Source organism: Callionymus lyra, chromosome 17, assembly GCF_982586985.1.
Source record: "Callionymus lyra chromosome 17, fCalLyr1.hap1.1, whole genome shotgun sequence".
Lineage (NCBI taxonomy): Eukaryota > Metazoa > Chordata > Actinopteri > Syngnathiformes > Callionymidae > Callionymus > Callionymus lyra.
This window is the reverse complement of record NC_141834.1, coordinates 18,181,916-18,203,226: the sequence shown is the minus strand read 5'-3', so window position 1 is coordinate 18,203,226 and position 21,311 is coordinate 18,181,916. Positions and strand designations below refer to the sequence as shown.

Genomic DNA, 21,311 nt, shown 5'->3' with positions numbered 1-21,311 from the left:
CTACAACTACTTCTAGTTTTACTACTAATTCTACTGCTACTTCCACTACGACTTCTACTACTAATACTACTTCTAATTGTACTACTAATTCTACCAATACTTTTAATGTTCTATTACTTCCAATATAACTTCTACCACTAATACTAATACTACTTCTAATTTTACTGCTAATTCTACTAATAGGTGTACTAATACTTTTAATGTTCTACTATTTCTACTTTTACTCCTAATTCCACTTCTTCTACTTTAACTACTTATTCCACTAATACTTCCATTAATACTTCTACTACTGCACAGCAGGGCCAGCATTAACTCTTTCTAGTTTATTTTCCATTTATCATAAATGCTGCAATGATTTAATGACACGATTGATAATATTGATTAAAACTGTAATGGTGAAGATAATAAACTCCTTTGATTCGTTTCTGTTATCATTAAAAAAACGTCTTCTTTCTTGTCTCTTTGAAAATATGTGGATCATTCTAGCATCGATTGAAGTTTGTTGAACTAAAGGTTATTATGTATAGTTTATGTCAATATTTGCTCAGTTTTATGCCAAACATTCACAGTGTTTGAAGTGAGTATGTTTGTTTTCACGCACAGAATCTGCTGTGATGTAAACTTACAGTTGAATTGAATTCTGTGTTCTAGTAAAATAGTGTGTACATGTTGTGTTCATTGACTTAAAATCCACTCGTTCATTAATCATTAACTATCAATAACCACTGAGCGATGACGCAGAGTCGCTCAAAAGGATGCGTTCAGGTGCAGCTTGTATTTCTGAAAACACTTAAGAGACAATTAAGTCTGAAGCATAAAGTATAATTTCAGGAAATTAACTTTAAAAAAACATGTTTTTCAATAAACACAAGAATATAAAACTTTCTTTTTAAACTTTATTTATCATATATATACACATAGACCAATATTATGTGATTAAGAAACCAATTGATAAATATGAATTTAAGAAAAGTTTTTTAGGATTTTATACATGTATTTACTACAATAAATATCCAAAGAACCAAAAACTGAAAAATAAACAAAACAACAAGTGAACGACCCAATATTTTCTTATATATTTATATCTTATTTTATCTTAATTGTTGGTTATGTTGTTTATTTTTATGCCATTTATTTAACAATTAAACAATTTCCCAAAGGAGACCTCCTGAGGGATCAATAAAGTTTTACCTTACCTTACCTTTATTTCTCTATACATCGTTATTTTAATCTCAATTTACAAGTAAGTATTTTGATTTTCTCTATAGTTTCGACTGTTAAACTATCCATATTTGTTTTAAACTTGGTTTATTTAATTCTAAATTCTTTATTCGATATTGTAATAAATCAATGTTTTTACTTGTCATTGACATCATTTCATGGTATCTTCGAGTATTATAATAATCGTTTTAATACGAAATATAACTGTCAAATATATTTATTCGCTGATATATTTTTTAGTTATACTGATAAAAAAAACGTTTTTAGATGATAAAAGTTACGTGAAAAGGTTTTAAGATAAGTTTGAATCTGATTCAAAGGCTTCACCTTGAAATGTACGCGATGTCCGTGAACGTCGCACCAGCTAGCAAGGGCGTGGCCCCCGCACCTGTCCGACCTGTTCTGGGGACACATGACTCCCGAAGAATTCGCCCCCACTGTCGCTGCTTTGTTCGCGGAGACATCGGCGGAGGACGAGCAGAGATGTCGGAACCAGAGACCCACCCCGCGGCCACGTCCTTCCCGGCCCCGGTGCTCTCGCTACCGCTGGGCCTGGAGGTCCTGAGGACCGTCTCCGGAGCTCTGGTCTGCCTGGAGATCGTAAGTTTTTTGGATCCATCTTTCGAGTCGTTTTTTCTCTGCTGCGTTCAGGTGTCGATGACCTTTCGTCCGGCGAGGGATTCACCCCAGCAACCCTGTGTGTTTGCTCAAGTGTCTCTGTTTACCTGCGACCGTTTGTCGTGAATGATTTGTTACTTCTCGTGTAGGTCAGAGGTTAAATAGACACGTTCTTTTTTAATGCTTTATTAAAATGTGAAATTAAATCATACTTTAAAATACTTGTATTTTAATATTTCTCACATTTATACGTTCAATGATGATTAAAAATGGATAATAAAATCAAAATCATGAGAGATTTATACAGTTGTGAGTATAATATCAAGTAATAAAATAAAACTCAATAAAACAAAGTATACAATCAATATTAAAATAAAACTCAATAAAACAAAGTATACAATCAAGTAATAAAATAAACTCAATAAAACAAAGTATAAAATAAAGTAATACAATGAAACTCAATAAAACCAAGTATACAATAAAGTAATAAAATAAACTCAATAAAACAAAGTATACAATCAATAATTAAATAAAATTCAATAAAACAAAGTATAAAATAAAGTTATAAAATAAAACTCAATAAAACAAAGTACACAATCAAGTAATAAAATAAAACTCAATAAAACAAAGTATACAATCAAGTTATAAAATAAAGTCAATAAAACAAATTATACAATCAAGTAATAAAATAAACTCAATAAAACAAAGTATACAATCAAGTTATAAAATAAAGTCAATAAAACAAATTATACAATCAAGTAATAAAATAAAGTCAATAAAATAAAGTCAATAAAACAAAGTATACAATCAAGTAATAAAATAAAGTCAATAAAACAAATTATACAATAAAGTAATAAAATTAACTCAATAAAACAAAGTATACAATCAATAATTAAATAAAACTCAATAAAAAAAAGTATAAAATAAAGTAATAAAATAAAACTCAATAAAACAAAGTATACAATAAAGTAATAAAATAATCTCAATAAAACAAAGTATACAATCAATAATTAAATAAAACTCAAACAAAGTATAAAATAAAGTAATAAAATAAAACTCAATAAAACAAAATATACAATAAAGTAATAAAATATACTCAATAAAACAAAGTATAAAATCAAATAATAAAATAAAAAAAAGTAAAATCAAATAATAAAATAAAAAAAAGTAAAATCAAGTAATAAAATAAAACTCAAACAAAGTATAAAATCAAGTAATAAAATAAAAAAAAGTAAAAAATCAAGTAATAAAATAAAACTCAAACAAAGTATAAAATCAAGTAATAAAATAAAAAAAAAAAAGTAAAAAATCAAGTAATAAAATAAAACTCAAACAAAGTATAAAATCAAGTAATAAAATTAAAAAAAAAAGTATAAAATCAAGTAATAAAATAAAAAACAAGTATAAAATCAAGTAATGAAATAAAACTCAAACAAAGTATAAAATCAAGGAATAAAATAAAAAAAAAAGTATAAAATCAAGTAATAAAATAAAACTCAAACAAAGTATAACATCAAGTAATAAAATAAAAATAAAAAAGTATAAAATCAAGTAATAAAATAAAACTCAAACAAAGTATAAAATCAAGTAATAAAATAAATAAGAACTAAACAAAGTTGTATTTAGAGTGACAACAATAATAACTACAAAATAATATAGTTTCCTGTCAGGAACATTTTCTACGTACGTTCTAAACACATTAGAATTTCTTACAACGTATATTTAGATTTTTTTTTTTTTTTCAAGAGATTCTTAAAGAAAATCACCTTTAAAAAAAAACCCAAATGAATAGAGATTTGTTACATTATTTGTCATTTAAACTATTTTAAGTCTTGAGAAAATCAACTTTTTCTTCAGGATGTTCAACTACTTTTAGAAACTTACCAGGAAATGCTTTCAAACTGTCTTTTCTGTCTCGATGTCATTCTTTGATTCGACATATTTTACATTTTTTCGTGGTTCTAAGTTCTGTGTGACGTGGTCTCGCAGGTGTTCGGGGGTCTGGTCTGGATCCTGGTGGCCTCGTCCCAGGTGCCGGTGCCGTTGATCCAGGGATGGGTGATGTTCGTGTCCGTCACCAGCTTCTTCCTCTCGTCCGCCTACCTCACCTGCCTCGTGACCGGCCTGTGCGCCCGAGTCCACACGGACTGGAACTTCCTGGTGAGGAGATTCAAAACCATATATACAGTTGTGAGGGGCCACGATTCATACAGTTGTGAGGGGCTAGATTCATACAGTTGTAGGGGGACAGGATTCATACAGTTGTGAGGGGCCACGATTCATACAGTTGTGAGGGGCCATGATTTATACAGTTGTGAGGGGCCACGATTCATACAGTTTTGAGGGACCATGATTCATACAGTTGTAAGGGGCCACGATTTATACAGTTGTGAGGGGCTAGATTCATACAGTTGTGAGGGGCCACGATTTATACAGTTGTGAGGGGCCACGATTATACAGTTGTGAGGGGACACGATTATACAGTTGTGAGGGGCCACGATTCATACAGTTGTGAGGGGCCACGATTATACAGTTGTGAGGGGACACGATTATACAGTTGTGAGGGGCCAGGATTTATACAGTTGTGAGGGGACACGATTATACAGTTGTGAGGGGACACGATTATACAGTTGTGAGGGGCCACGATTCATACAGTTGTGAGGGGCCACGATTATACAGTTGTGAGGGGCCACGATTATACAGTTGTGAGGGGCTAGATTCATACAGTTGTGAGGGGCCAGGATTTATACAGTTGTGAGGGGCCACGATTCATACAGTTGTGAGGGGACACGATTATATAGTTGTGAGGGGACACGATTATACAGTTGTGAGGGGCCACGATTCATACAGTTGTGAGGGGACACGATTATATAGTTGTGAGGGGACACGATTATACAGTTGTGAGGGGACACGATTTATACAGTTCTTAGGGGCCACTACAAAATCTAACTTAATATGCAAGAACATTTTTGTTTTTATTGTATGTTATAAAATACAGGTATAAAATCAAGTAATAAAATCAAATTCAAAATGAAGTATTAAATCAAGTAATACATTTTAAAAAGTATAAAAACAAGATAAATATGCTAAAACATTTTATTGAATGTTATATAACATAGAAATAAAGTGTAAAATAATAAATGAAACTAAACTGGCTTAAATATACAATTGTATTGGATGTTGTATAACTCAAAAATACATTATAAAATCAAGTAATAAAATCGAGTAAAATGTTCTTAATTATTTTCTTTATTGTTTATTATGTAACTTAAAAAAAATCTGTAAATAAATAATTTTTCCCACATGTTTTTTATTTACTTAATTTTTTTTAGAGGCATTAATTACTCACAAAAATGCCTAAAACAAAAGTCTTATTGAAAGACTAGTCATGAATAAATACAAAATAAAGTTGTTAGTACATGACCTTTGACCTCATCAGGGTCAAAGCCCATGTCTGCTATAGTTTTTATTCAATCTTATTAAATTAATAAGTCTTATTAAATATCATGTATCCAAACAGGGATCATTTCTAAGCATAAATAATTGTATATTATGTATTTGTTTGTTAATTGATAGGATTTAAATGAATGTTTGTGACAAATAAATTCTATTAAAATCAGTTTTTGCTCATGATTTCCTGGAGAAAGAAGCTGTAGTTTGATGAGAATCAGTGGCGTGTTTGTTTGTTTTCAAACAATGGACGATGAGCTCACGCGGCAACAAAGACGCGTCTGTAGTTGGGGTCACACCAGGTCAACCACTCACTCATTAACTTCTCTAACTTGACCTTCAATCATTGCCTGGAACGTTTCTTTCTGTTCCTCAGGATGTGTTCTACCATTTCCTGGCGCTGCTCTTCTACTTCGCCGCCTTCGTGCTGGAGGCCGCGGTCACGGCGGCGAACGGAGGCGACGTCGTGACGCTCCTGAGCAACAGCACCGACACGCGCATGTGCGTCCCATACCCCCGGGGCAACATCCTGGTCCTCATGTGGGGGAATCAGTACAGTATTAACGTGGCTGCGACGGTACGTTTCTGATGATGACCTCTAGAGGGCGCCCTGGAAACAACCAGTTAGTGTGAAGTTAAAGAACTAATTAAATTAGTTCAATCACAACAAGCAGCGACTACGACTGAAAAAACGTTTTTTTAGTGCTTTTTATTTTAAGTCACACATATACATTTATATATATATATATATAAAAAAGAACATTAAATTAAAATGGAAAAAACTTTTTAGTGGAATTTTTATTAGGTATTTTTATTTTGAGGCACAACAAATATATTTATTAAAAAAATAAACATTAAATTGAAATGGAAAAAAATGTTTGTTTTTTGCTGTGTTTTTTATAAGGTATTATTATTTTAAGACACAAAAATACATTTATAAAAAAATTAAAATTAAATTAAAATGGAAAAAAAAACGTTTTTAGTGGTATTTTTTAAATTTTATTTTATTTTAAGTCACAAAAATATATTTATAAAAAAATAAACATTAAATTAAAATGGAAAAAAACGTTTTTTTAGTTGTGTTTTTTTAATTTCAAGACTAAAACATTCATTTATAAAAAAATAAACATTAAATTAAAATGGAAAATGAAAATGAACAACAAAACTTTTTCCATCAATTTTCGTGGCATCAAAAACTGTTTTTGAATACAAATATACAGTATATATATATACATTTATATATATATATATATATTTATATATATATATATTTATTATTTGACATTGATATTTCCAAATTAAATCACAAACATTTTATCAAAAATATAAATAAATAAAACTACATAAGTTAAGATCAATATGTTTATTAAATTAAACATCAAGATATTTTAAAAACATTTGAACTGATAATAGTGAATAATAATTATAGTGTGTTTACAGTTACTTTTATTTTGTCACAAGTAATTTTTTAGTTTTTGCAAAATATTCTCCACAAAATGTCCCACAATGCACTGCAACAGTTACCACTGTACACTTTAAAGCTTGAAATCTGTTATTTCTGATCATCTTTCGTGTTGAATTAAATGAGTTTATTCCATTTGTGTTTCCAGATTTTCGCGTTCATGGCGACCTCGTGCTACGGCTGCAGTTTGATGATGGGCCTGAAGAGGTGGAGGATGTGACCTTAAAAAGCACTAAAGTAATTCAGTTGAAATATTCAACACGGGGCAGATCTCAAGTACTTCCTCGGGCCAAAGTACTTCCACATTCTTTTAAGGAACACATCCTTTTCAATAATTTGCTGAGTCGACAACAGAACAACAACAACACACTTTTGAGAAGTGCGTTACACAAGTGTGTATTTTTGTAGTCGGTGCTAAGAGCGTAAACTTTAACATGCTTGATAAATATATATTTTCACATTTTTCAATATGCTAGAATATTTAGTTTTTACACTTTAAACTATTCTCTTGCTTATTTAGTTTAGTGCTTTTTGAAAATAGATTGTAATACATTTAACATTAAGTTGTGTCTTATTTTTTAAACTAAAAATCACTACTTCTGTGATGAAAGACATCATTTGAATTTAATTGATATGTACTTTTTTTAAAATTTATAGATGTTTTAATGTAGACATTTCTGTTTTTGTTTAATTTAAGTAGCTTTGAATAAATTATATTTTTGTTTCAAACCTTTTTTGTGAGTTTTTAATCTCTTCTGTGTGGTTTGCTTGTGTCAAATGTTTATTTTAATAATATATAATAATTATATGAACTTGTGTTACTGCAAATAAGTAGTTTCTCTGTGTACTTAAACTTTTAAAAGTACTATATGTACTATTTAATTTAAAATCCTTTTTTATCTTTTACTCAAGTAGATTTTCTGAATATAATACTATTTTAGATGCTTGTGAGTACATCAGCCACTAAAATGTATTTATTATTTTTTAATTATCAGAATCAAACTTTTATTGCCAACCCAAGATTTTTGTGGTGACATAACAGAATTAAAATAATAATAATATTATTAATAGAGATGAATCAAATACGATTATTTGGCAAATAATAAATAATAGTTACGAGATAAAAATCGTGTACAAATACTTTATGACGAGGATAAAGTCTTACAAACGTTAACCGAATAAAATAAGCGTTCAAGATTGTATGGTGTAATGCATACTTTAGCCACTAGAGGTCAGCGTCGTTTACAGCTACAGCTTTCTTACGTTCGCGTCTTCAACTTCTATATTCGTTCATAAACCAAATAAAATCGTCTCTTTGTTGCGTTTGAACGTCACATGAAAGAAGTGAAGATAAATACTCGCTCATGTTAAACAAAATAACAAAGAAAAACGACTGTCTTTGGCGCAGACTCTGTCCGGAAACGCGAAAGTAAAACCTTCATAATAAATTAAATGATCGTAAAAAATAGAATGGATTTTAATAGAAAAACAGCTTTTGCGTATTTGTGAATTTTTCATTTCAAGATTCTGTTACGATTACGACGCCATTTGAATCGACGAGTTCATAGTTTGACGCCGAAGCTTTTATTCTGGTCACAAAAAAAAAAAAGTCAACCGGAAACGCCTTCTCCTGCGTTTCTAGCGGCGGATTGTTTTCTGCCGCTTCTCTCAGTCGCTGCAGAGAAGACACACAAGATCACTTCTGTCGATATTTCCTTTCCTTCTTCCCGGCGAACACACCTTTTCCCAGCGTTATAGTCGTGGATTTGTTTTGCTTCGAGTCCAACTCGACGTGTGTTCCGGTCATGGCTGTGACTCGCTGGAGAGGAAAGAGGGATTTAAATTTCTCCTCTTTTCAGCGAAAGTGAACCAAGAATTTCGTCCAGACGAGTCGTTTTTTTTTTTAAAGAAAGAATAATCGATTCGTGTTATTTTAGTAGCAGTAGGTTTTGTTTCATCTTCGGGAGGATTTTTGTGTTTTTTTGACTGGAGGTGGAGGAGCAGAAAGTGGGGACTGACCACTGGAGGTGGTCCCGAAAATGGAGGTTGTTATCGACAAGGAATGCAGCGCGCTAGGAGGACTCTTCCAGACTTTGATCGGAGACATGAAAGTAAGAACAACTTATTTGGATACTACACTGACAAACTGCTTCAAGAACTCACTTGGACTAGTTGCTTAACTGCTCACAAAAAGCATATTTATCAACATCTAACTGGTGTAAAAGAAAACGTTTTTCACCCTTAAAAAATAATTTAATAGAAATTTGAAATAAATCAACATGTATTTCTAGCAAAGGGACACAGAAATATGACATTTATACGCATATCTATAAAGTTTTGTTGCCCAAATATGATACCATAGGTATGTCTAAGTACACGTTCATCTGTCAGGGACTCGGAGCAGAGCCGCAGTTTTATCTTGATCTTTAAAGTATATACTTTATTGAATTTTGTTTTGATTGTTTAAGCGCTTTGTGACCCTGGTCTGGAAAAGCGCTATATAAATAAATATTACTTACTTACTTACTTACATTTGAGCCTGTGCAGGAACGATTTATGCACTTTCTGACTGGAGAAAATTACAAGATATTGATCTAACTTTATTGATCCTTTCTTGGAAATTGGGGTTCCGGTCACCAGGCTGACAGAAGAACAAAGTGCAAAGAATAAAGTGTACAAATATCCATCAGAATACAAAGAGCGATCATTCAACATCTGTAGGAAACTCCTCTGCACATTTATTCATGTTTTTCATTGTCAAAGAAGAATTTAATAGAAATTTGGTGCAATTTTTCACTTTTTATTTCGATATTTTTCTTCAGGTAACATTAGTATCAGTTAAAAACTTCAATTAAAAGAACAAGAAAGCAAATTTGACTTTGAAATTTGGACTCAAGAGACGACCGAGGGTAGCAACATCGAAAGAAAATCAAAGTTGGGTTTTCGTTTCCCGCCGCCGAGCAAAACCCGCTTGATCCTGGTACTACAGAGGGCTAATGGGTACATTCGTAAATGGATGTATGTTTTGAGTTTTTAGTACCGGACAAGTTTACTCGAACTGAAGGAAGTTTGGTCAAAAATTCAAACCGCCATGAAAAGAGACTCAGGTTTTTTCCTACGTAGGATAAGATTTTCTCAAAGTGTTTCCAAGAGATTTAGCTCAGAAGATCAAAACAACAAAAGGTGGATTCGTGATGTCGTTCCTCTGCTACCTTTGTATCTTATCTTCTCATTTTGCTTCTTTTTTGGTAGCCACTGGCTGGAAAAACTTGAGAAACAAAGTGGTGGACGAATGTTTTTTATACCTGTATAAGACAATACACCTGTTGTAGTTGTTAGCCTAGCATAAAAAGGGACGCTGCTCAAAAAAAGTCAGGCGTCTCATTTCGATGTTATTTTTGACAAAAGCTCGTACGACCAGACAATTAGCAGATGTCTCAGCTGTCGGCGGCAGGAATGTACAGAATGCGACTGTCACCGTGGAAAACGTTCCGCGGGGTCCGGAGGCTTTGACGCGAGTAGGTCAAATGTCTCGGGCCAGAAGGTTCCGCGGCGGTCCAAAAGGTTTGTTATGAATAGTCGTTCGGCACTTCAGGGAGTCCACAGTTGACCCGGTATTCACGGCGTAAACCGCACATGTAGGGATGTGTGATTTTCAAAACACTGTAATTTCAAATGAGCTAGTTTGGCTTAAAAAAAACATGATGTAACGTGGACTTCTGAAGGAGACGAGTCGAAGAGACTTTGTTGTTGGGTGTAATGTTTGACAGCATAACACAACATTCCTCAGGGCCCCGACAGTAGTAGCACATCACCATCAAACATTTGGTCGGCGACCTCATCACTTCAAGCCCGCCCCCCGGCCCCCTGTGAGACCACTCTCCGAGTTTAGAGATTTAAAAAAAAAAAAAAAAGGAAAAGGATGTATTTCAAGCACAAGACCTCAATCTCTGGTCCCTTTAGAAATCAGAGCGTCTTCCCAAAAGAGGTCACCGACCTATTTTGATGGGTAATGTTCGCGGCCCATTATCGGACTAATTTGATTAAAAGAAGAAGAAAACACCTTTTGTTGATCCGGTTTCAGAGTCGGCGAACGTTTATAGGACGTCCTTGACTTTTCCCTTGTATTTATCTTTAGCGAAAATCATGATAAAAGCTTCCATTGAAGAGACATTTGAAACTTTGAAGATGTTTTGACTGAATAACAATTGAGATTTATGAAGAAAAGGCGTTCAGGAAACAAAGAAAAAACATAGTAATTGATGCTTTTGTGTGTATTTGATACAAAATAAATAATAAGAAAAGCAACATTTTAAAAAGTATAAAATAAAACGTCAAGAAATGAAGTATATAAAAGCAGTAACATCCATCTTGTCTTTGATTTCTACCCGTTTCTGGTTTAAGGTGCAAATATTTATTCTATTAACAATATTTTTTACTACCTTAAGATCCATTTACGATCAAACACAGGGCTGTCAATCATGCAACGGGCCAACATATTTGAACAGTGAAAGAAGCTCAACTTGTGTTACGTAACTGTAAGAATTTCAAAATCTGCCCCTAATACTGAGAATTCTTACGATTGTATCTTTTCTTTTTTTTTGTTGTTGTTCCCACAGAGCAGCTACCCAATCTGGGAGGACTTTATCACCAAGGCTGGCAAACTGCAGTCGCAGCTCAGGTGAGAACACGCTCGTTCCCATTTTAATGAGAGGTTCTGGGAAGAAGGAATTACCATTAGCTCTGTGTATCAAATGGATGATTTCCCTTCAAGCGCTTTGTCGGATAATAGCAGGGTTAGCGTTACAGTTGTTCACTAAACAAAGGGATGTTACTACAGAGTCGCATATCTACGGTTGTTTTGGGCGTGTGACGTGTTATTGTAATAAATAAGGGTGTGAGAAAATATAGATACAACTATATGTATCGCGATACTGTATTATTTAATTCAACATTATTTTTTATCATAGTTCATTTCTGGGTTCTAAAGTGTGTATAAATAATAATACAATTTAAACTTACAGCCGCTAGATGGCAACAGTCATTACGTCCCCTGCAGCTAAAGAAACAATGAAATCCCAGCGATGACTGAGGACGAGAGGATACAGTGGACTCCAGCAGCTTTTAAAGTTGATGTTTGGACATATTTTAGTTTCAAAACAAATGAAAGCACTTACGACTTTAAGGGTTCCTATTACAATAAAATATTCATAGAATTAAATAATACGATTTGTAATAACAATTACATAAATATTCACGATATCTGTGAATTTGTTGAAATTCAACAGCAGCCATTACGTCGTCCGCAGCTAAAGGAACCATAAAATCGAGCGATTCCGTGTGATGACTGAGGACAAGAGGATACAGTGACTCCAGTAGCTTTTAAAGAGGATGTTTGGACATATTTTGTTTTTTAAAACAAATGAAAGCAGTAACGACTTCGTCAAGAGTCATGTGGTCTGTAAATACTACAACACCAGAGTCAAGTACTCGACAATACTACAAACACATCCTTGTTCCTACAGTATTACGATATATCGTATCCTTGCCCATGTTTTGCGAATCAATTCGCCAGGTTCTTGCCGATTATCACCGTGGTACTAAAGGTTTATCAGTTGCGCTTTTTAAAATATACAAAAGTATGTTAAACCCTGATGTTTGAGTGATTTTTGACTGTTTCCTAAAAAATAGGTTTACGTTGTTTTGTTGTAAACCCGATGAATGTTTTCCGAAAATGACTTACCGAACGACTCGCTCTGATCCTGAAAGATATTAAATTAAATTAGATGGACTTCATTAATATCTACCTCTTATTAACATCTAACCCCTTTTAAATCCCGAGTTAATTTATCTTCCGAAATGCTACGAGCGTACACACCTCCTTCTCCTCATCCTCCTTTCCCAATAAAAATACCGGCCGTCTTCTCTAGTCACGTTTAAGTGGCCACGTGTCCGGCGAAGCGCCGACGGCAGCGAAAAAAAAAGCTCATTGTACACCAAGTACTGTAAACTCGGGCGTCCTGTGGTCTGAATTATTCTTTGATTAACAACCCATGGCAGTTGTGTAGCCGCTCGAGTGTCCACGTGTTCCCTGGACGTACCGGAGATGACAGCGGCATAAAAGGCCGAGGGACGGAACAATACCGTCCACGGCGCGACTCCAGACCATTGGAGCTGATTGATGCTGATATGTTATTGGAGTCCGCTCATCACATGAAGGTTAAATATGTGACCTCCGTCCGTCCAAAGCTCAGGGGAGTATTTGTGCGCCGCCGTTAATGACCGACTATTTGACGGTGGGGTGTCCAGGTCTGGACACTGGGGGTGGAGGTGGTGGAAAAGCCCACGATCTAGCAATTACTGTGGTGCTGAATGGAGGATTGAAACCTTTGAACTAGAGCTGTCGGTGCCATATTGTGCTAGAGTGACTTTATTTCCATCATTTGTCAAAGACATGGAGCCGTTATTAAAAAGCTATTTCGTGAGATCCCTGTGAGAGTTTCTGTCTTTGGTATGTTTCACTGTCGAGCTAGTGTTGGGTGTCGATACACTCTGTATATCCTGGCAGTAAGGAAGCAAAGTTGACATGGTACTTTTGATTAGTTAAAAAGTGAATGACTTAAAAAAATTTAAATTTAAAATTATATATGGCAGACGTATACACTCTTTTTTTTGTATACTTAATGGGCTCAATGAGCCTAGAGTACTTCTTAGTAAAGGCCCACATTATCCTGTATTGACTGGATCTTAAATAATATTTTCAAAAGTATGTCTTGACTGAATCCCATTAATTACACCAAAAAATTACCTCAGAATTCGTTAGTTTTTAGAGATATACCTTTACTTTTTTTTTTCACATTGTTGGCATTTAAGTTCATACAAGGGTTCCCCAAGAGTACAGTCCACGAAGAAGTCATGAACTTTGTTCTGAATTGGATGCTTTGCTTTTCTAAAGTTTGTGAACCCCTCTACGACTCTTAAGTTAGCCGAGATTGACGTTGAAATACCTAGTCTTTGATGACGAACAAAGGATTGTTAAGAAAGTCGTAAAAACATCTTGATGTTAAAACTTCTTAAATCCAAACATGTATTCACAAGTAAAGCAAGTTAAGCCCTTTATCCGGATTAATTGGGAAGTTTAGGTGACGGGAACTTACCAACCGTTACATCCTTTGGTGGGACTTGAGTTGGTCCCACAAAAAAGGACCTCGAACAAATGAGGATCTCTATATAATGATGACCCACATCACAAGAAGTTAATCACCATTTTAAAAATACCGTCTTGCTCCAGAAACCTGATTGATCAGTCGCCATTACGCTATTTCCATCTCGCTCCAGTTGTTTGTAGCATATGGCAACGATGCTGTTTCGCTAATAAGCGCCCCCGCTACCCTCCGCCCTTCATATTAGCCTCCTACAAATAGACCCCCTTTTTTTTTTGTCTTGGCTTTGAAACCTCTAGCCACTTCAAATTTGGCCAAACTAGCCATTTTGACTGCGGCGTAACCCCCACCCGCCCGAGCTGCTCTCTAATCTGTTCTAGGGACCGGGATACATAAGAAGGCGAGCCGCCACACACGCACATTCAGATACACAAAGTAGAACATAAATACACCCACCTCTCCGCCGTGGCCTGGATAAGTGACTAGCCAGCAGTGGTAGTAGCATATGTGTGTGTAATGACGTCCTCGGGCTACTCTGTAATTTAGCCCCTCTGAACCCCTCCGTCGCAGAGCTACTCGGAAATCAACCAATTACAGTGTAAAGACTGTTCTGTCATGTTTTGGCTTCGGGTAATTTCCTTCTTTTCTTTTGCCCATTTCTGGTTTAACGCAAATCGCAAATGGAGTTATCAACTGGAGAACTCTCTACCGAACTGCAGGTCATACTAAACGATCTTTTACAAGCTTATTTGGAAAAGTTGTTTTGATTTCAACAAGTAAATATTCAGGGTATCCTATAGTGTATGTTCTCCTATCGTCCGACCTCTAGTTGTCAACAAGAGTTACGACGAAATACATTCTGTATGTGGATACGCAACATTAAAGACGCCGGTGACGAATAAAAACAATACTTAACTATTCCAAAAATAAGAACTTTCGTAAATTAAATCTAACAAAAATGTCATTGCATCCACTTGATACAACGAGTTATTAATAATGTTAAGAATATTTATGGTGCCTTCAATAGCGTGAGAAAAAATACATGAATGGGAAAAACAAGCAAAATCAACAATATCAACCAATGAAAAACAGAAAACTGCTTTTTTAAGCTGGTATGAAAACAATATTCTCGTTAAAATAAAGAACAAATGAAACCGAAAAATGTCTGTCTCACATTAGTGAGTAAAAGTTAAGGAACATTTTAAAAGATCAATAAAAGATGGATTCTAGGAGAGTCAGGATGCAAAAGTTCTCTCTTAAAAATGCACGTCTTACACCTCATAACTCTCATTCCATTCCAGCAAAGGCATGTCTAAGTTTAAAATCAGTCTTCAGCCAAAAATAAATGGGTTGACTGCAACAGAGAAAATGCATACTTATGTTCATCAAGATAGACTGTACTAACTCATACTTGTATGGTATTTGTTGTACGAGAATACTTGCTGTGGTGTGAGATGTCGAATGGGAAATATGCAGCTTTTAAAACGACTTAAATTGTTGCGCTAACAATAGATGGCGAACCATTGTCTGCAAAATCTTTGGGGCATTGAAAATTGTCCCTTTTTTTGGGGGGGTTTATATGTAGCGGTCAATTTTCGTACCTTGGACGTTCTCCCGCGGCTCGGATCCAAAGCTGATTGACCAAAGATATTTAAACACCGTAGGAATGCTTGAATGTATATTCAAAAGAAAGTGTAGAATATGACAAAGGTCTATAGATAATTCAACGGAAACAGTTTTATGGGTTTCTGGAAAAGATACAGTGCAGATGGCCACGGCTTGTGGAGCTCAGGAGCCCGTGGGACTCCGAAGAAAAACCACATAAACCTGTTTTGAATTATAAGGTAAAAACTTGACTGGACGAGACTCCGGTGCACTGTTAAAAACCCCATGTGTGCAAGGTAAAGTCTGAGAGAGCTGGATATGGGAAAGAAGTTTCTCTGGAGCCCGCAGTCGGCTTTAAATAGAAAGGAATCCATGCTTGTATGTATGTGTCTTTTTACATCTGAAGGACACACCCTGAAAATCTTCTGCTCGTCGCATCGTTGCTCACCAGCCAATCGGACGAATATCCTGGTTCGGTCGCCGTCATCGGTATTTTCGATGGTTGGATTTTTCCATTTTAAACGTTGAAACTTTGGATTTTTTCCAATTTAGTCGTAACTGCTTTAATTGGGTTTTTTTTAAACCAAAATATGTCCAAACATCAGCTTAAAAAAACTGCTGAAGTCCACTGTATCCTCTCGTCCTCAGAATTTACAGACCAGTCTTTTTTTAAGCTTTGGATTATTATTTTTATATAATTTAATTCATTAATTTCTAAAGTCAATGTTTGAATTTGCCTTTATTGTATATAAAAATGCTTGATTTGTTTATATTGCTTATCATTTTTAAATATTTTTTACACACAGAGTTGTTTAATATTCTAGTACCAATAATTCATTGTGTCATTTTCCTTTTCAGTTCAATATTTTCAATTTGTAGCCTTATAAATTCAATATAAAAATCTCGGTATAATAGTGTCTCATGACGATATTGAATTTAAGCGGCTAGAAATAATAATAATATTAATAAAATGAATTTTGATCATTTTTTACTAATTAGAATATAAAAAATATATATAATTTTAAACATAAATTACCATTAAAATAATTAATTCAACTTTTAATATATTACTGAATTTAATTGTAAAAAAAAAAATCATGCTTAAAAAACAGTTTCAATAAAAAAAATTCAAGGTATATCCATTCAATATTCTGATGGCACTAATAAACTTCCATATGTGGTCCACAGGCTTCACCCTTTGAGGTTGCAGATGAGGTCTAAGAATGGTCGAAGTGCTACATAAACTCAAGATAAGAAGGATACTTATTGATGGATTTGAAAATCCTCAGTGACGCCGACCCAAGTGTCTTTAGTTGTCTTCACTTAAACTCTATGCAAACATGATTAGCATTAGCTTGACGCTATAAGTGGGAACGTAAACATCCTACAGCGGCGCTAGCTAACATTGTTATCGGCGGTTATCCTCATTGATGGATCAGCCGCGAAAAACAAGTTTCTTCTCCGGTCGGTGCGAGGCATTAGCAGCCAGCAGTGTCCGGAGTGTTTATGGAAAATCCCAGGTTATGTTCTGAAGGTTGTCCTGCCAGCTGTGGGTGTTTACAAATGAGGTTTCACGGGCTTTAAACAAACAGACCTTTGTAGCTTAATGTGCTTTGGAAAGTTTCTGGACAGTTGTGCGGTTCCTCATCTGGCGTTCGTGACTAGCGTTAGTGTCGTCTGCGTCGAGGAGATCAGATATCGCCCTAAGTGCACATGCACACCTCGGCGTCCTCACAAAGAGCCTTTTCATCTCCATACCTGTGATCTTAATCACCCGAGACCCGGCGGTGTCTGCAGGTTAACCAGTCGGCAAACCTGACAGTGAAGTAGACAAAATCCCGGTAACTCTAGACCTTTCTTTTTTTAGGGTACAAACCCCATCTCCTGTCTTGGTTGTAACATCTCAAACATCGGTTTCCGATATCATGAAGTCTTCTTGGATTTATATGGGAATAGTTGGGTTTTTATAGACGGACGGCGCGGCTCCCGCCGTCGATAGTATCATTGATCTGTCATGGAGGTGAAGTCAAGAGCTGTGGTGCGGAGCCTAACAGATTCCAGCCGTCTCCGAGGAATCACGCTGGCATTCCTGACCCAGCAGGGCGTATTCAGGTCTTAACTTACACCCAACTTACTTGACATTTTTTCCGACTGCATTTGTTCGGGAACATAACACAGACCTAACCAAAGATTGTGGACCAGGGGCCACGGCGTCCTTTTTAATTGTTTTTATTGGATTTATAAACAGTGGCCCCTTCAGACATTAAACTAGAGGCCCCTGGCCTAAACGAGAGATCTAGTCTGCGTGTGTTTTGGCAAGAATCTTCTGATACGATACAGGGTCAACGATACAATATATTGTGATACTGTAGTAACAAGTATATATTTGTAGTATTGTCGAGTACTCTGGTGTTGTAGAATTTACAGACCACATGACTCTTGATGAAGTCGTAACTCTTTTCGTTTGTTTTTTTTTAAACCAAAATATGTCAAATTTAAAAGCTGCTGGAGTAACTGTATCCTCTCGTCCTCAGTCATACCCAGAATTTAAAGACCATGTGACTCTTGACAAAGTCCTTACTGCTTTCATTTGTTTTTTTTAAACCAAAATATGTCCAAACATCAACTTTAAAAGCTGTTGGAGTCACTGTATCCTCTTGTTCTCAGTCATCCCCAGTATTTACAGACCACATGACTCTTGACGAAGTCGTAACGGCTTTCATTTGTTTTCAAACCAAAATGTGTCCAAACATCAGCTTTAAAAAGCTACTGAAGTCCACTGCAGCCTCTTGTCCTCAGTCATCGCCGGAATTTCAAAGGTTTCATTGTTCCTTTAGTCTATAGAGGATGTAATGACTTTTGCCATCTAGCGGCCGGAAGTTTAATTGCAACACTAAAATGAACAAATGCTGTGAATATAAAACAACAACAAATTAGTTGATTTTAAATATATATTTTAATAAAGTAGGATTTGAAACAAAAAAAAGATGCAGTTGTGTTGATACGGTATCGTGAAAAAATCACAATATTTAAATGTATCGATATTTTCACACACTTAGCCACAGTTGAATAAATGTTTTTGAACTAAATTGAGATCCTTTGTCATCTAAGTAACGCCTCCTTCTTTTCTCGCAGGGCGACGGTAGTTGCGGTCGCCGCCTTCTTGGACGCCTTCCAGAAAGTCGCCGACCTGGCGACCAACTCACGTGGTAGGAACTGTTTTTGTTCATCCTCACATCCTCATCCAACATGTTTGCTCAAAAAAAGTCTATATTTCCACGACGACTTCCTCATCCGGCAGCGATAACTTGACAAATGTTGACGGTACGTCGTGTTTGGGGGAAAAAAATCCATCAGCTGGTTTGGTTTACATCAGAGAGATCTTTATCTGCAGCAGCGTCTGGACACCTTCTTGTCTTCTGTAGGCCGTCTCTGCGAGTCCAGGCTGGTCTCTGTGCAGAGGTTGTTTACTTTACCGTATGGGTAGTAAATTCATCGGCCCCCTACTAGTCCCCGCCGTCCCCCCCTACAAGGTTTGTTTTCCCGCTTCCCTCCCAAATCCCGGTGCCACCCAACCCCCCACATATCATCCACCGCTGCCGCATCTGGACAATCGGGGCCTGAAAATGCACATGTTCGCTCGCGAGCTCATTCTTCTTCAGCCGTGTCCTCGCCCAGCTTCGGTCCAGACTATTATTAGGAGCGTAGACGCTTCCATCCATCACTCCTCACGCATGGGGGAGAAAAAGAAAAGGGAGGAACAATACCAGCGAGAGATCATGGACGACAACGGGGTGCTATTCTTTTCCCCTCCATTGTCCTTTTTTTCTCTTTTTTTTTTCATTCCGGCAGTCATATTAAGATGTTGAAACGTCTTGCATCATCCTTTATCTTCTCCTTCATCAATCATCTCAGCCATTCTTTCTCCTCGCATTGTCAAAAAAGTATCGCATATCCACATTTTTAGTTTGAGGTCCATAACTCCGCCTCCATTCTAGCTCTCTCGACTATCGTGTCTGTTGCAAAACTGTAATTATTGCAATAGTTCGGATCCTTAATTATGATTATTAACTTTTAACCGTAAGCGTCTTTGTCGTGTTCACAAAAGACTGTAGCTTGTTTGTTTTTTTTCCACTGAGTAAAAAGAGCAAAGAAAATAATGGTTAAAAACATTTGCCAAAAACTGAGAACAATAGAGTGGAAACTGTCTTTAAACATCACTGACACGTCCCAACTGAATCTGTGGAGTTGGAAGCCTTAAGGTCTGTCTTCATATCAAGATGAAAATACAACTGTACTGAGTTGAAATCCTGTGGTATCAGATCATCGGTCCAGATGAGAGTTTTTAAGACACGCCAGGCATGCGCCACATTGTGTGTTTCGTGAGTCAGTTGTGGAATTCAAAATACATGTAAATGAAGTGTTGTTGTGGAACGCCGTCATCCACTGACGGAGGTGGATGTAAAACAGGAACTTTTATCGTCGAGAATGTAGTATTCACGTCATTAAATCAGGCAAACATTGGCCTTTCTTCGGCTTGTTGGCGTCTGAACAAACACGAACGTTCCAATGTAATTACCGTCGCATTAGCATGTGAGATCAGCGTCCTATTGATGACTCAACGGACAATTCACAACTTCATTACGGTGCATAATTTGGTGTTCGAATCACTCTTTTTTTTGGTAAGTCATTGTACTGAGGAAGGACAGAAAGTGGGGAGGCAGCCAAGCAGCCACTCGGCGGAGGAGGAAAATCTGTGTTTTTTGGCGTACGAATGGACTCGAAGTGTATTAAGCTCAGCGGCGTTGCTCGGACGGAAGATTGGTTGACTTGTGGCTCAGAAATTGCGGGATCAACATACTAGTTTTAGTGTAATTTAGCCTGTACCCAATATTTTGAACAGAATCTTTAGCAACTCTTGATCAACTAGCATTGAAGTGCCATCATCAAAATATGTTGTAGCAACTATGTGGAGGTGTTTAAGGTTTGTAGTACTGTCAATTCTGTCATATAATATATGATGTAGACGTGGTGCCTCGGGCGACAGCTTCAGTATCGACTTTCTATATTGTTCGACCACAAAGAACTCTTGTCATGACATCAGAGCTCCGATATATGGAAGGAGTTATGTCGGAGGAGAAAAGAAGAGGTAGAACCTGCTACTGTAGCTCTGATGTAAATGAGCACCTGGGTGGTTTTCCATATCTTCATCAGGTTGTGTACTTCTTGTGTGGTTAAAACAAAAACAGGATGCAATCGTTACTTATTTGCCTCATTCTTTTTGTCGAGTCACTTTCAAGTCCAAACACGCCGCCCACCGTCCATCGCCATGGTAATGACTCAGAAAGAAATGTCGTCCGGCAGCGTCGTCGTTGTTGAGTCTTTCTCCAGCCGCACACCTTTCTTTAATCTGCCGCCGATGGAGATGACGATAACTCAAAGTTCCCAAACAAGTACTGCGAAGGGATTTACGGGTAAACAAACGAGAAGTCACGTTGTATACAAACAAGTCAACCTGTTTTCGTAATGACAGCTCATGACATGAATGGCTACAGCGTCAGCACTTAGACGCTCATTATTAATAGCCGGTGACGCTCTTGAAATGAAAGCGAGACTATTTAAATCACGGATATAAATTGAAGCTTAAAAACTGCACAGCTAAATAAAAACTCCAGTCCATATTCTCCTGCGTTTTTTGCACAAGAAGCTGCTGTGAAGTCTGGTACAATATTTACAAAAAGCTTTCAGAAACATTTTGAAAATACGTCACAGAAATATTGGAATAATATACA

General features: G+C 36.0%; 2 protein-coding genes across 5 annotated transcripts in view; both read left to right on the top strand.

The window, feature by feature from the left end:
* The first annotated feature begins 1,643 nt into the window (after nt 1-1,643).
* Nucleotides 1,644-7,449, top strand: mal2 (mal, T cell differentiation protein 2). Its single transcript, XM_087779032.1, has 4 exons — nt 1,644-1,821; nt 3,829-3,999; nt 5,666-5,866; nt 6,900-7,449. The coding sequence occupies exons 1-4, from the start codon at nt 1,705-1,707 to the stop codon at nt 6,969-6,971; spliced, it is 561 nt and encodes a 186-aa protein (XP_087635158.1). The 5' UTR covers nt 1,644-1,704; the 3' UTR covers nt 6,972-7,449.
* A 957-nt stretch (nt 7,450-8,406) lies between these two features.
* The window catches only part of LOC148062834 (protein MTSS 1-like), a 56,494-nt gene continuing 43,589 nt past the window's right edge, over nt 8,407-21,311 (top strand). For 3 of the 4 annotated variants that reach the window (XM_087779014.1, XM_087779016.1, XM_087779013.1), the window contains exons 1-3: nt 8,408-8,862; nt 11,371-11,432; nt 18,655-18,728. In XM_087779014.1, the coding sequence (XP_087635140.1) occupies nt 8,791-8,862; nt 11,371-11,432; nt 18,655-18,728 (208 nt within the window). In that variant the 5' untranslated portion in view covers nt 8,408-8,790. Of the gene's footprint in view, nt 8,863-11,370; nt 11,433-18,654; nt 18,729-21,311 lie in introns of all 4 variants that reach the window. The other variant, XM_087779015.1, reaches the window with a different exon arrangement.

Coding starts and splice junctions, on each gene's coding strand:
- mal2 (XM_087779032.1), top strand. CDS start 1,705: ATGTCGGAACCAGAGACCCACCCCGCGGCCACGTCCTTCCCGGCCCCG. Junction 1,822..3,828: donor CTCTGGTCTGCCTGGAGATC/GTAAGTTTTTTG, acceptor GTGGTCTCGCAG/GTGTTCGGGGGTCTGGTCTG. Junction 4,000..5,665: donor ACACGGACTGGAACTTCCTG/GTGAGGAGATTC, acceptor TCTGTTCCTCAG/GATGTGTTCTACCATTTCCT.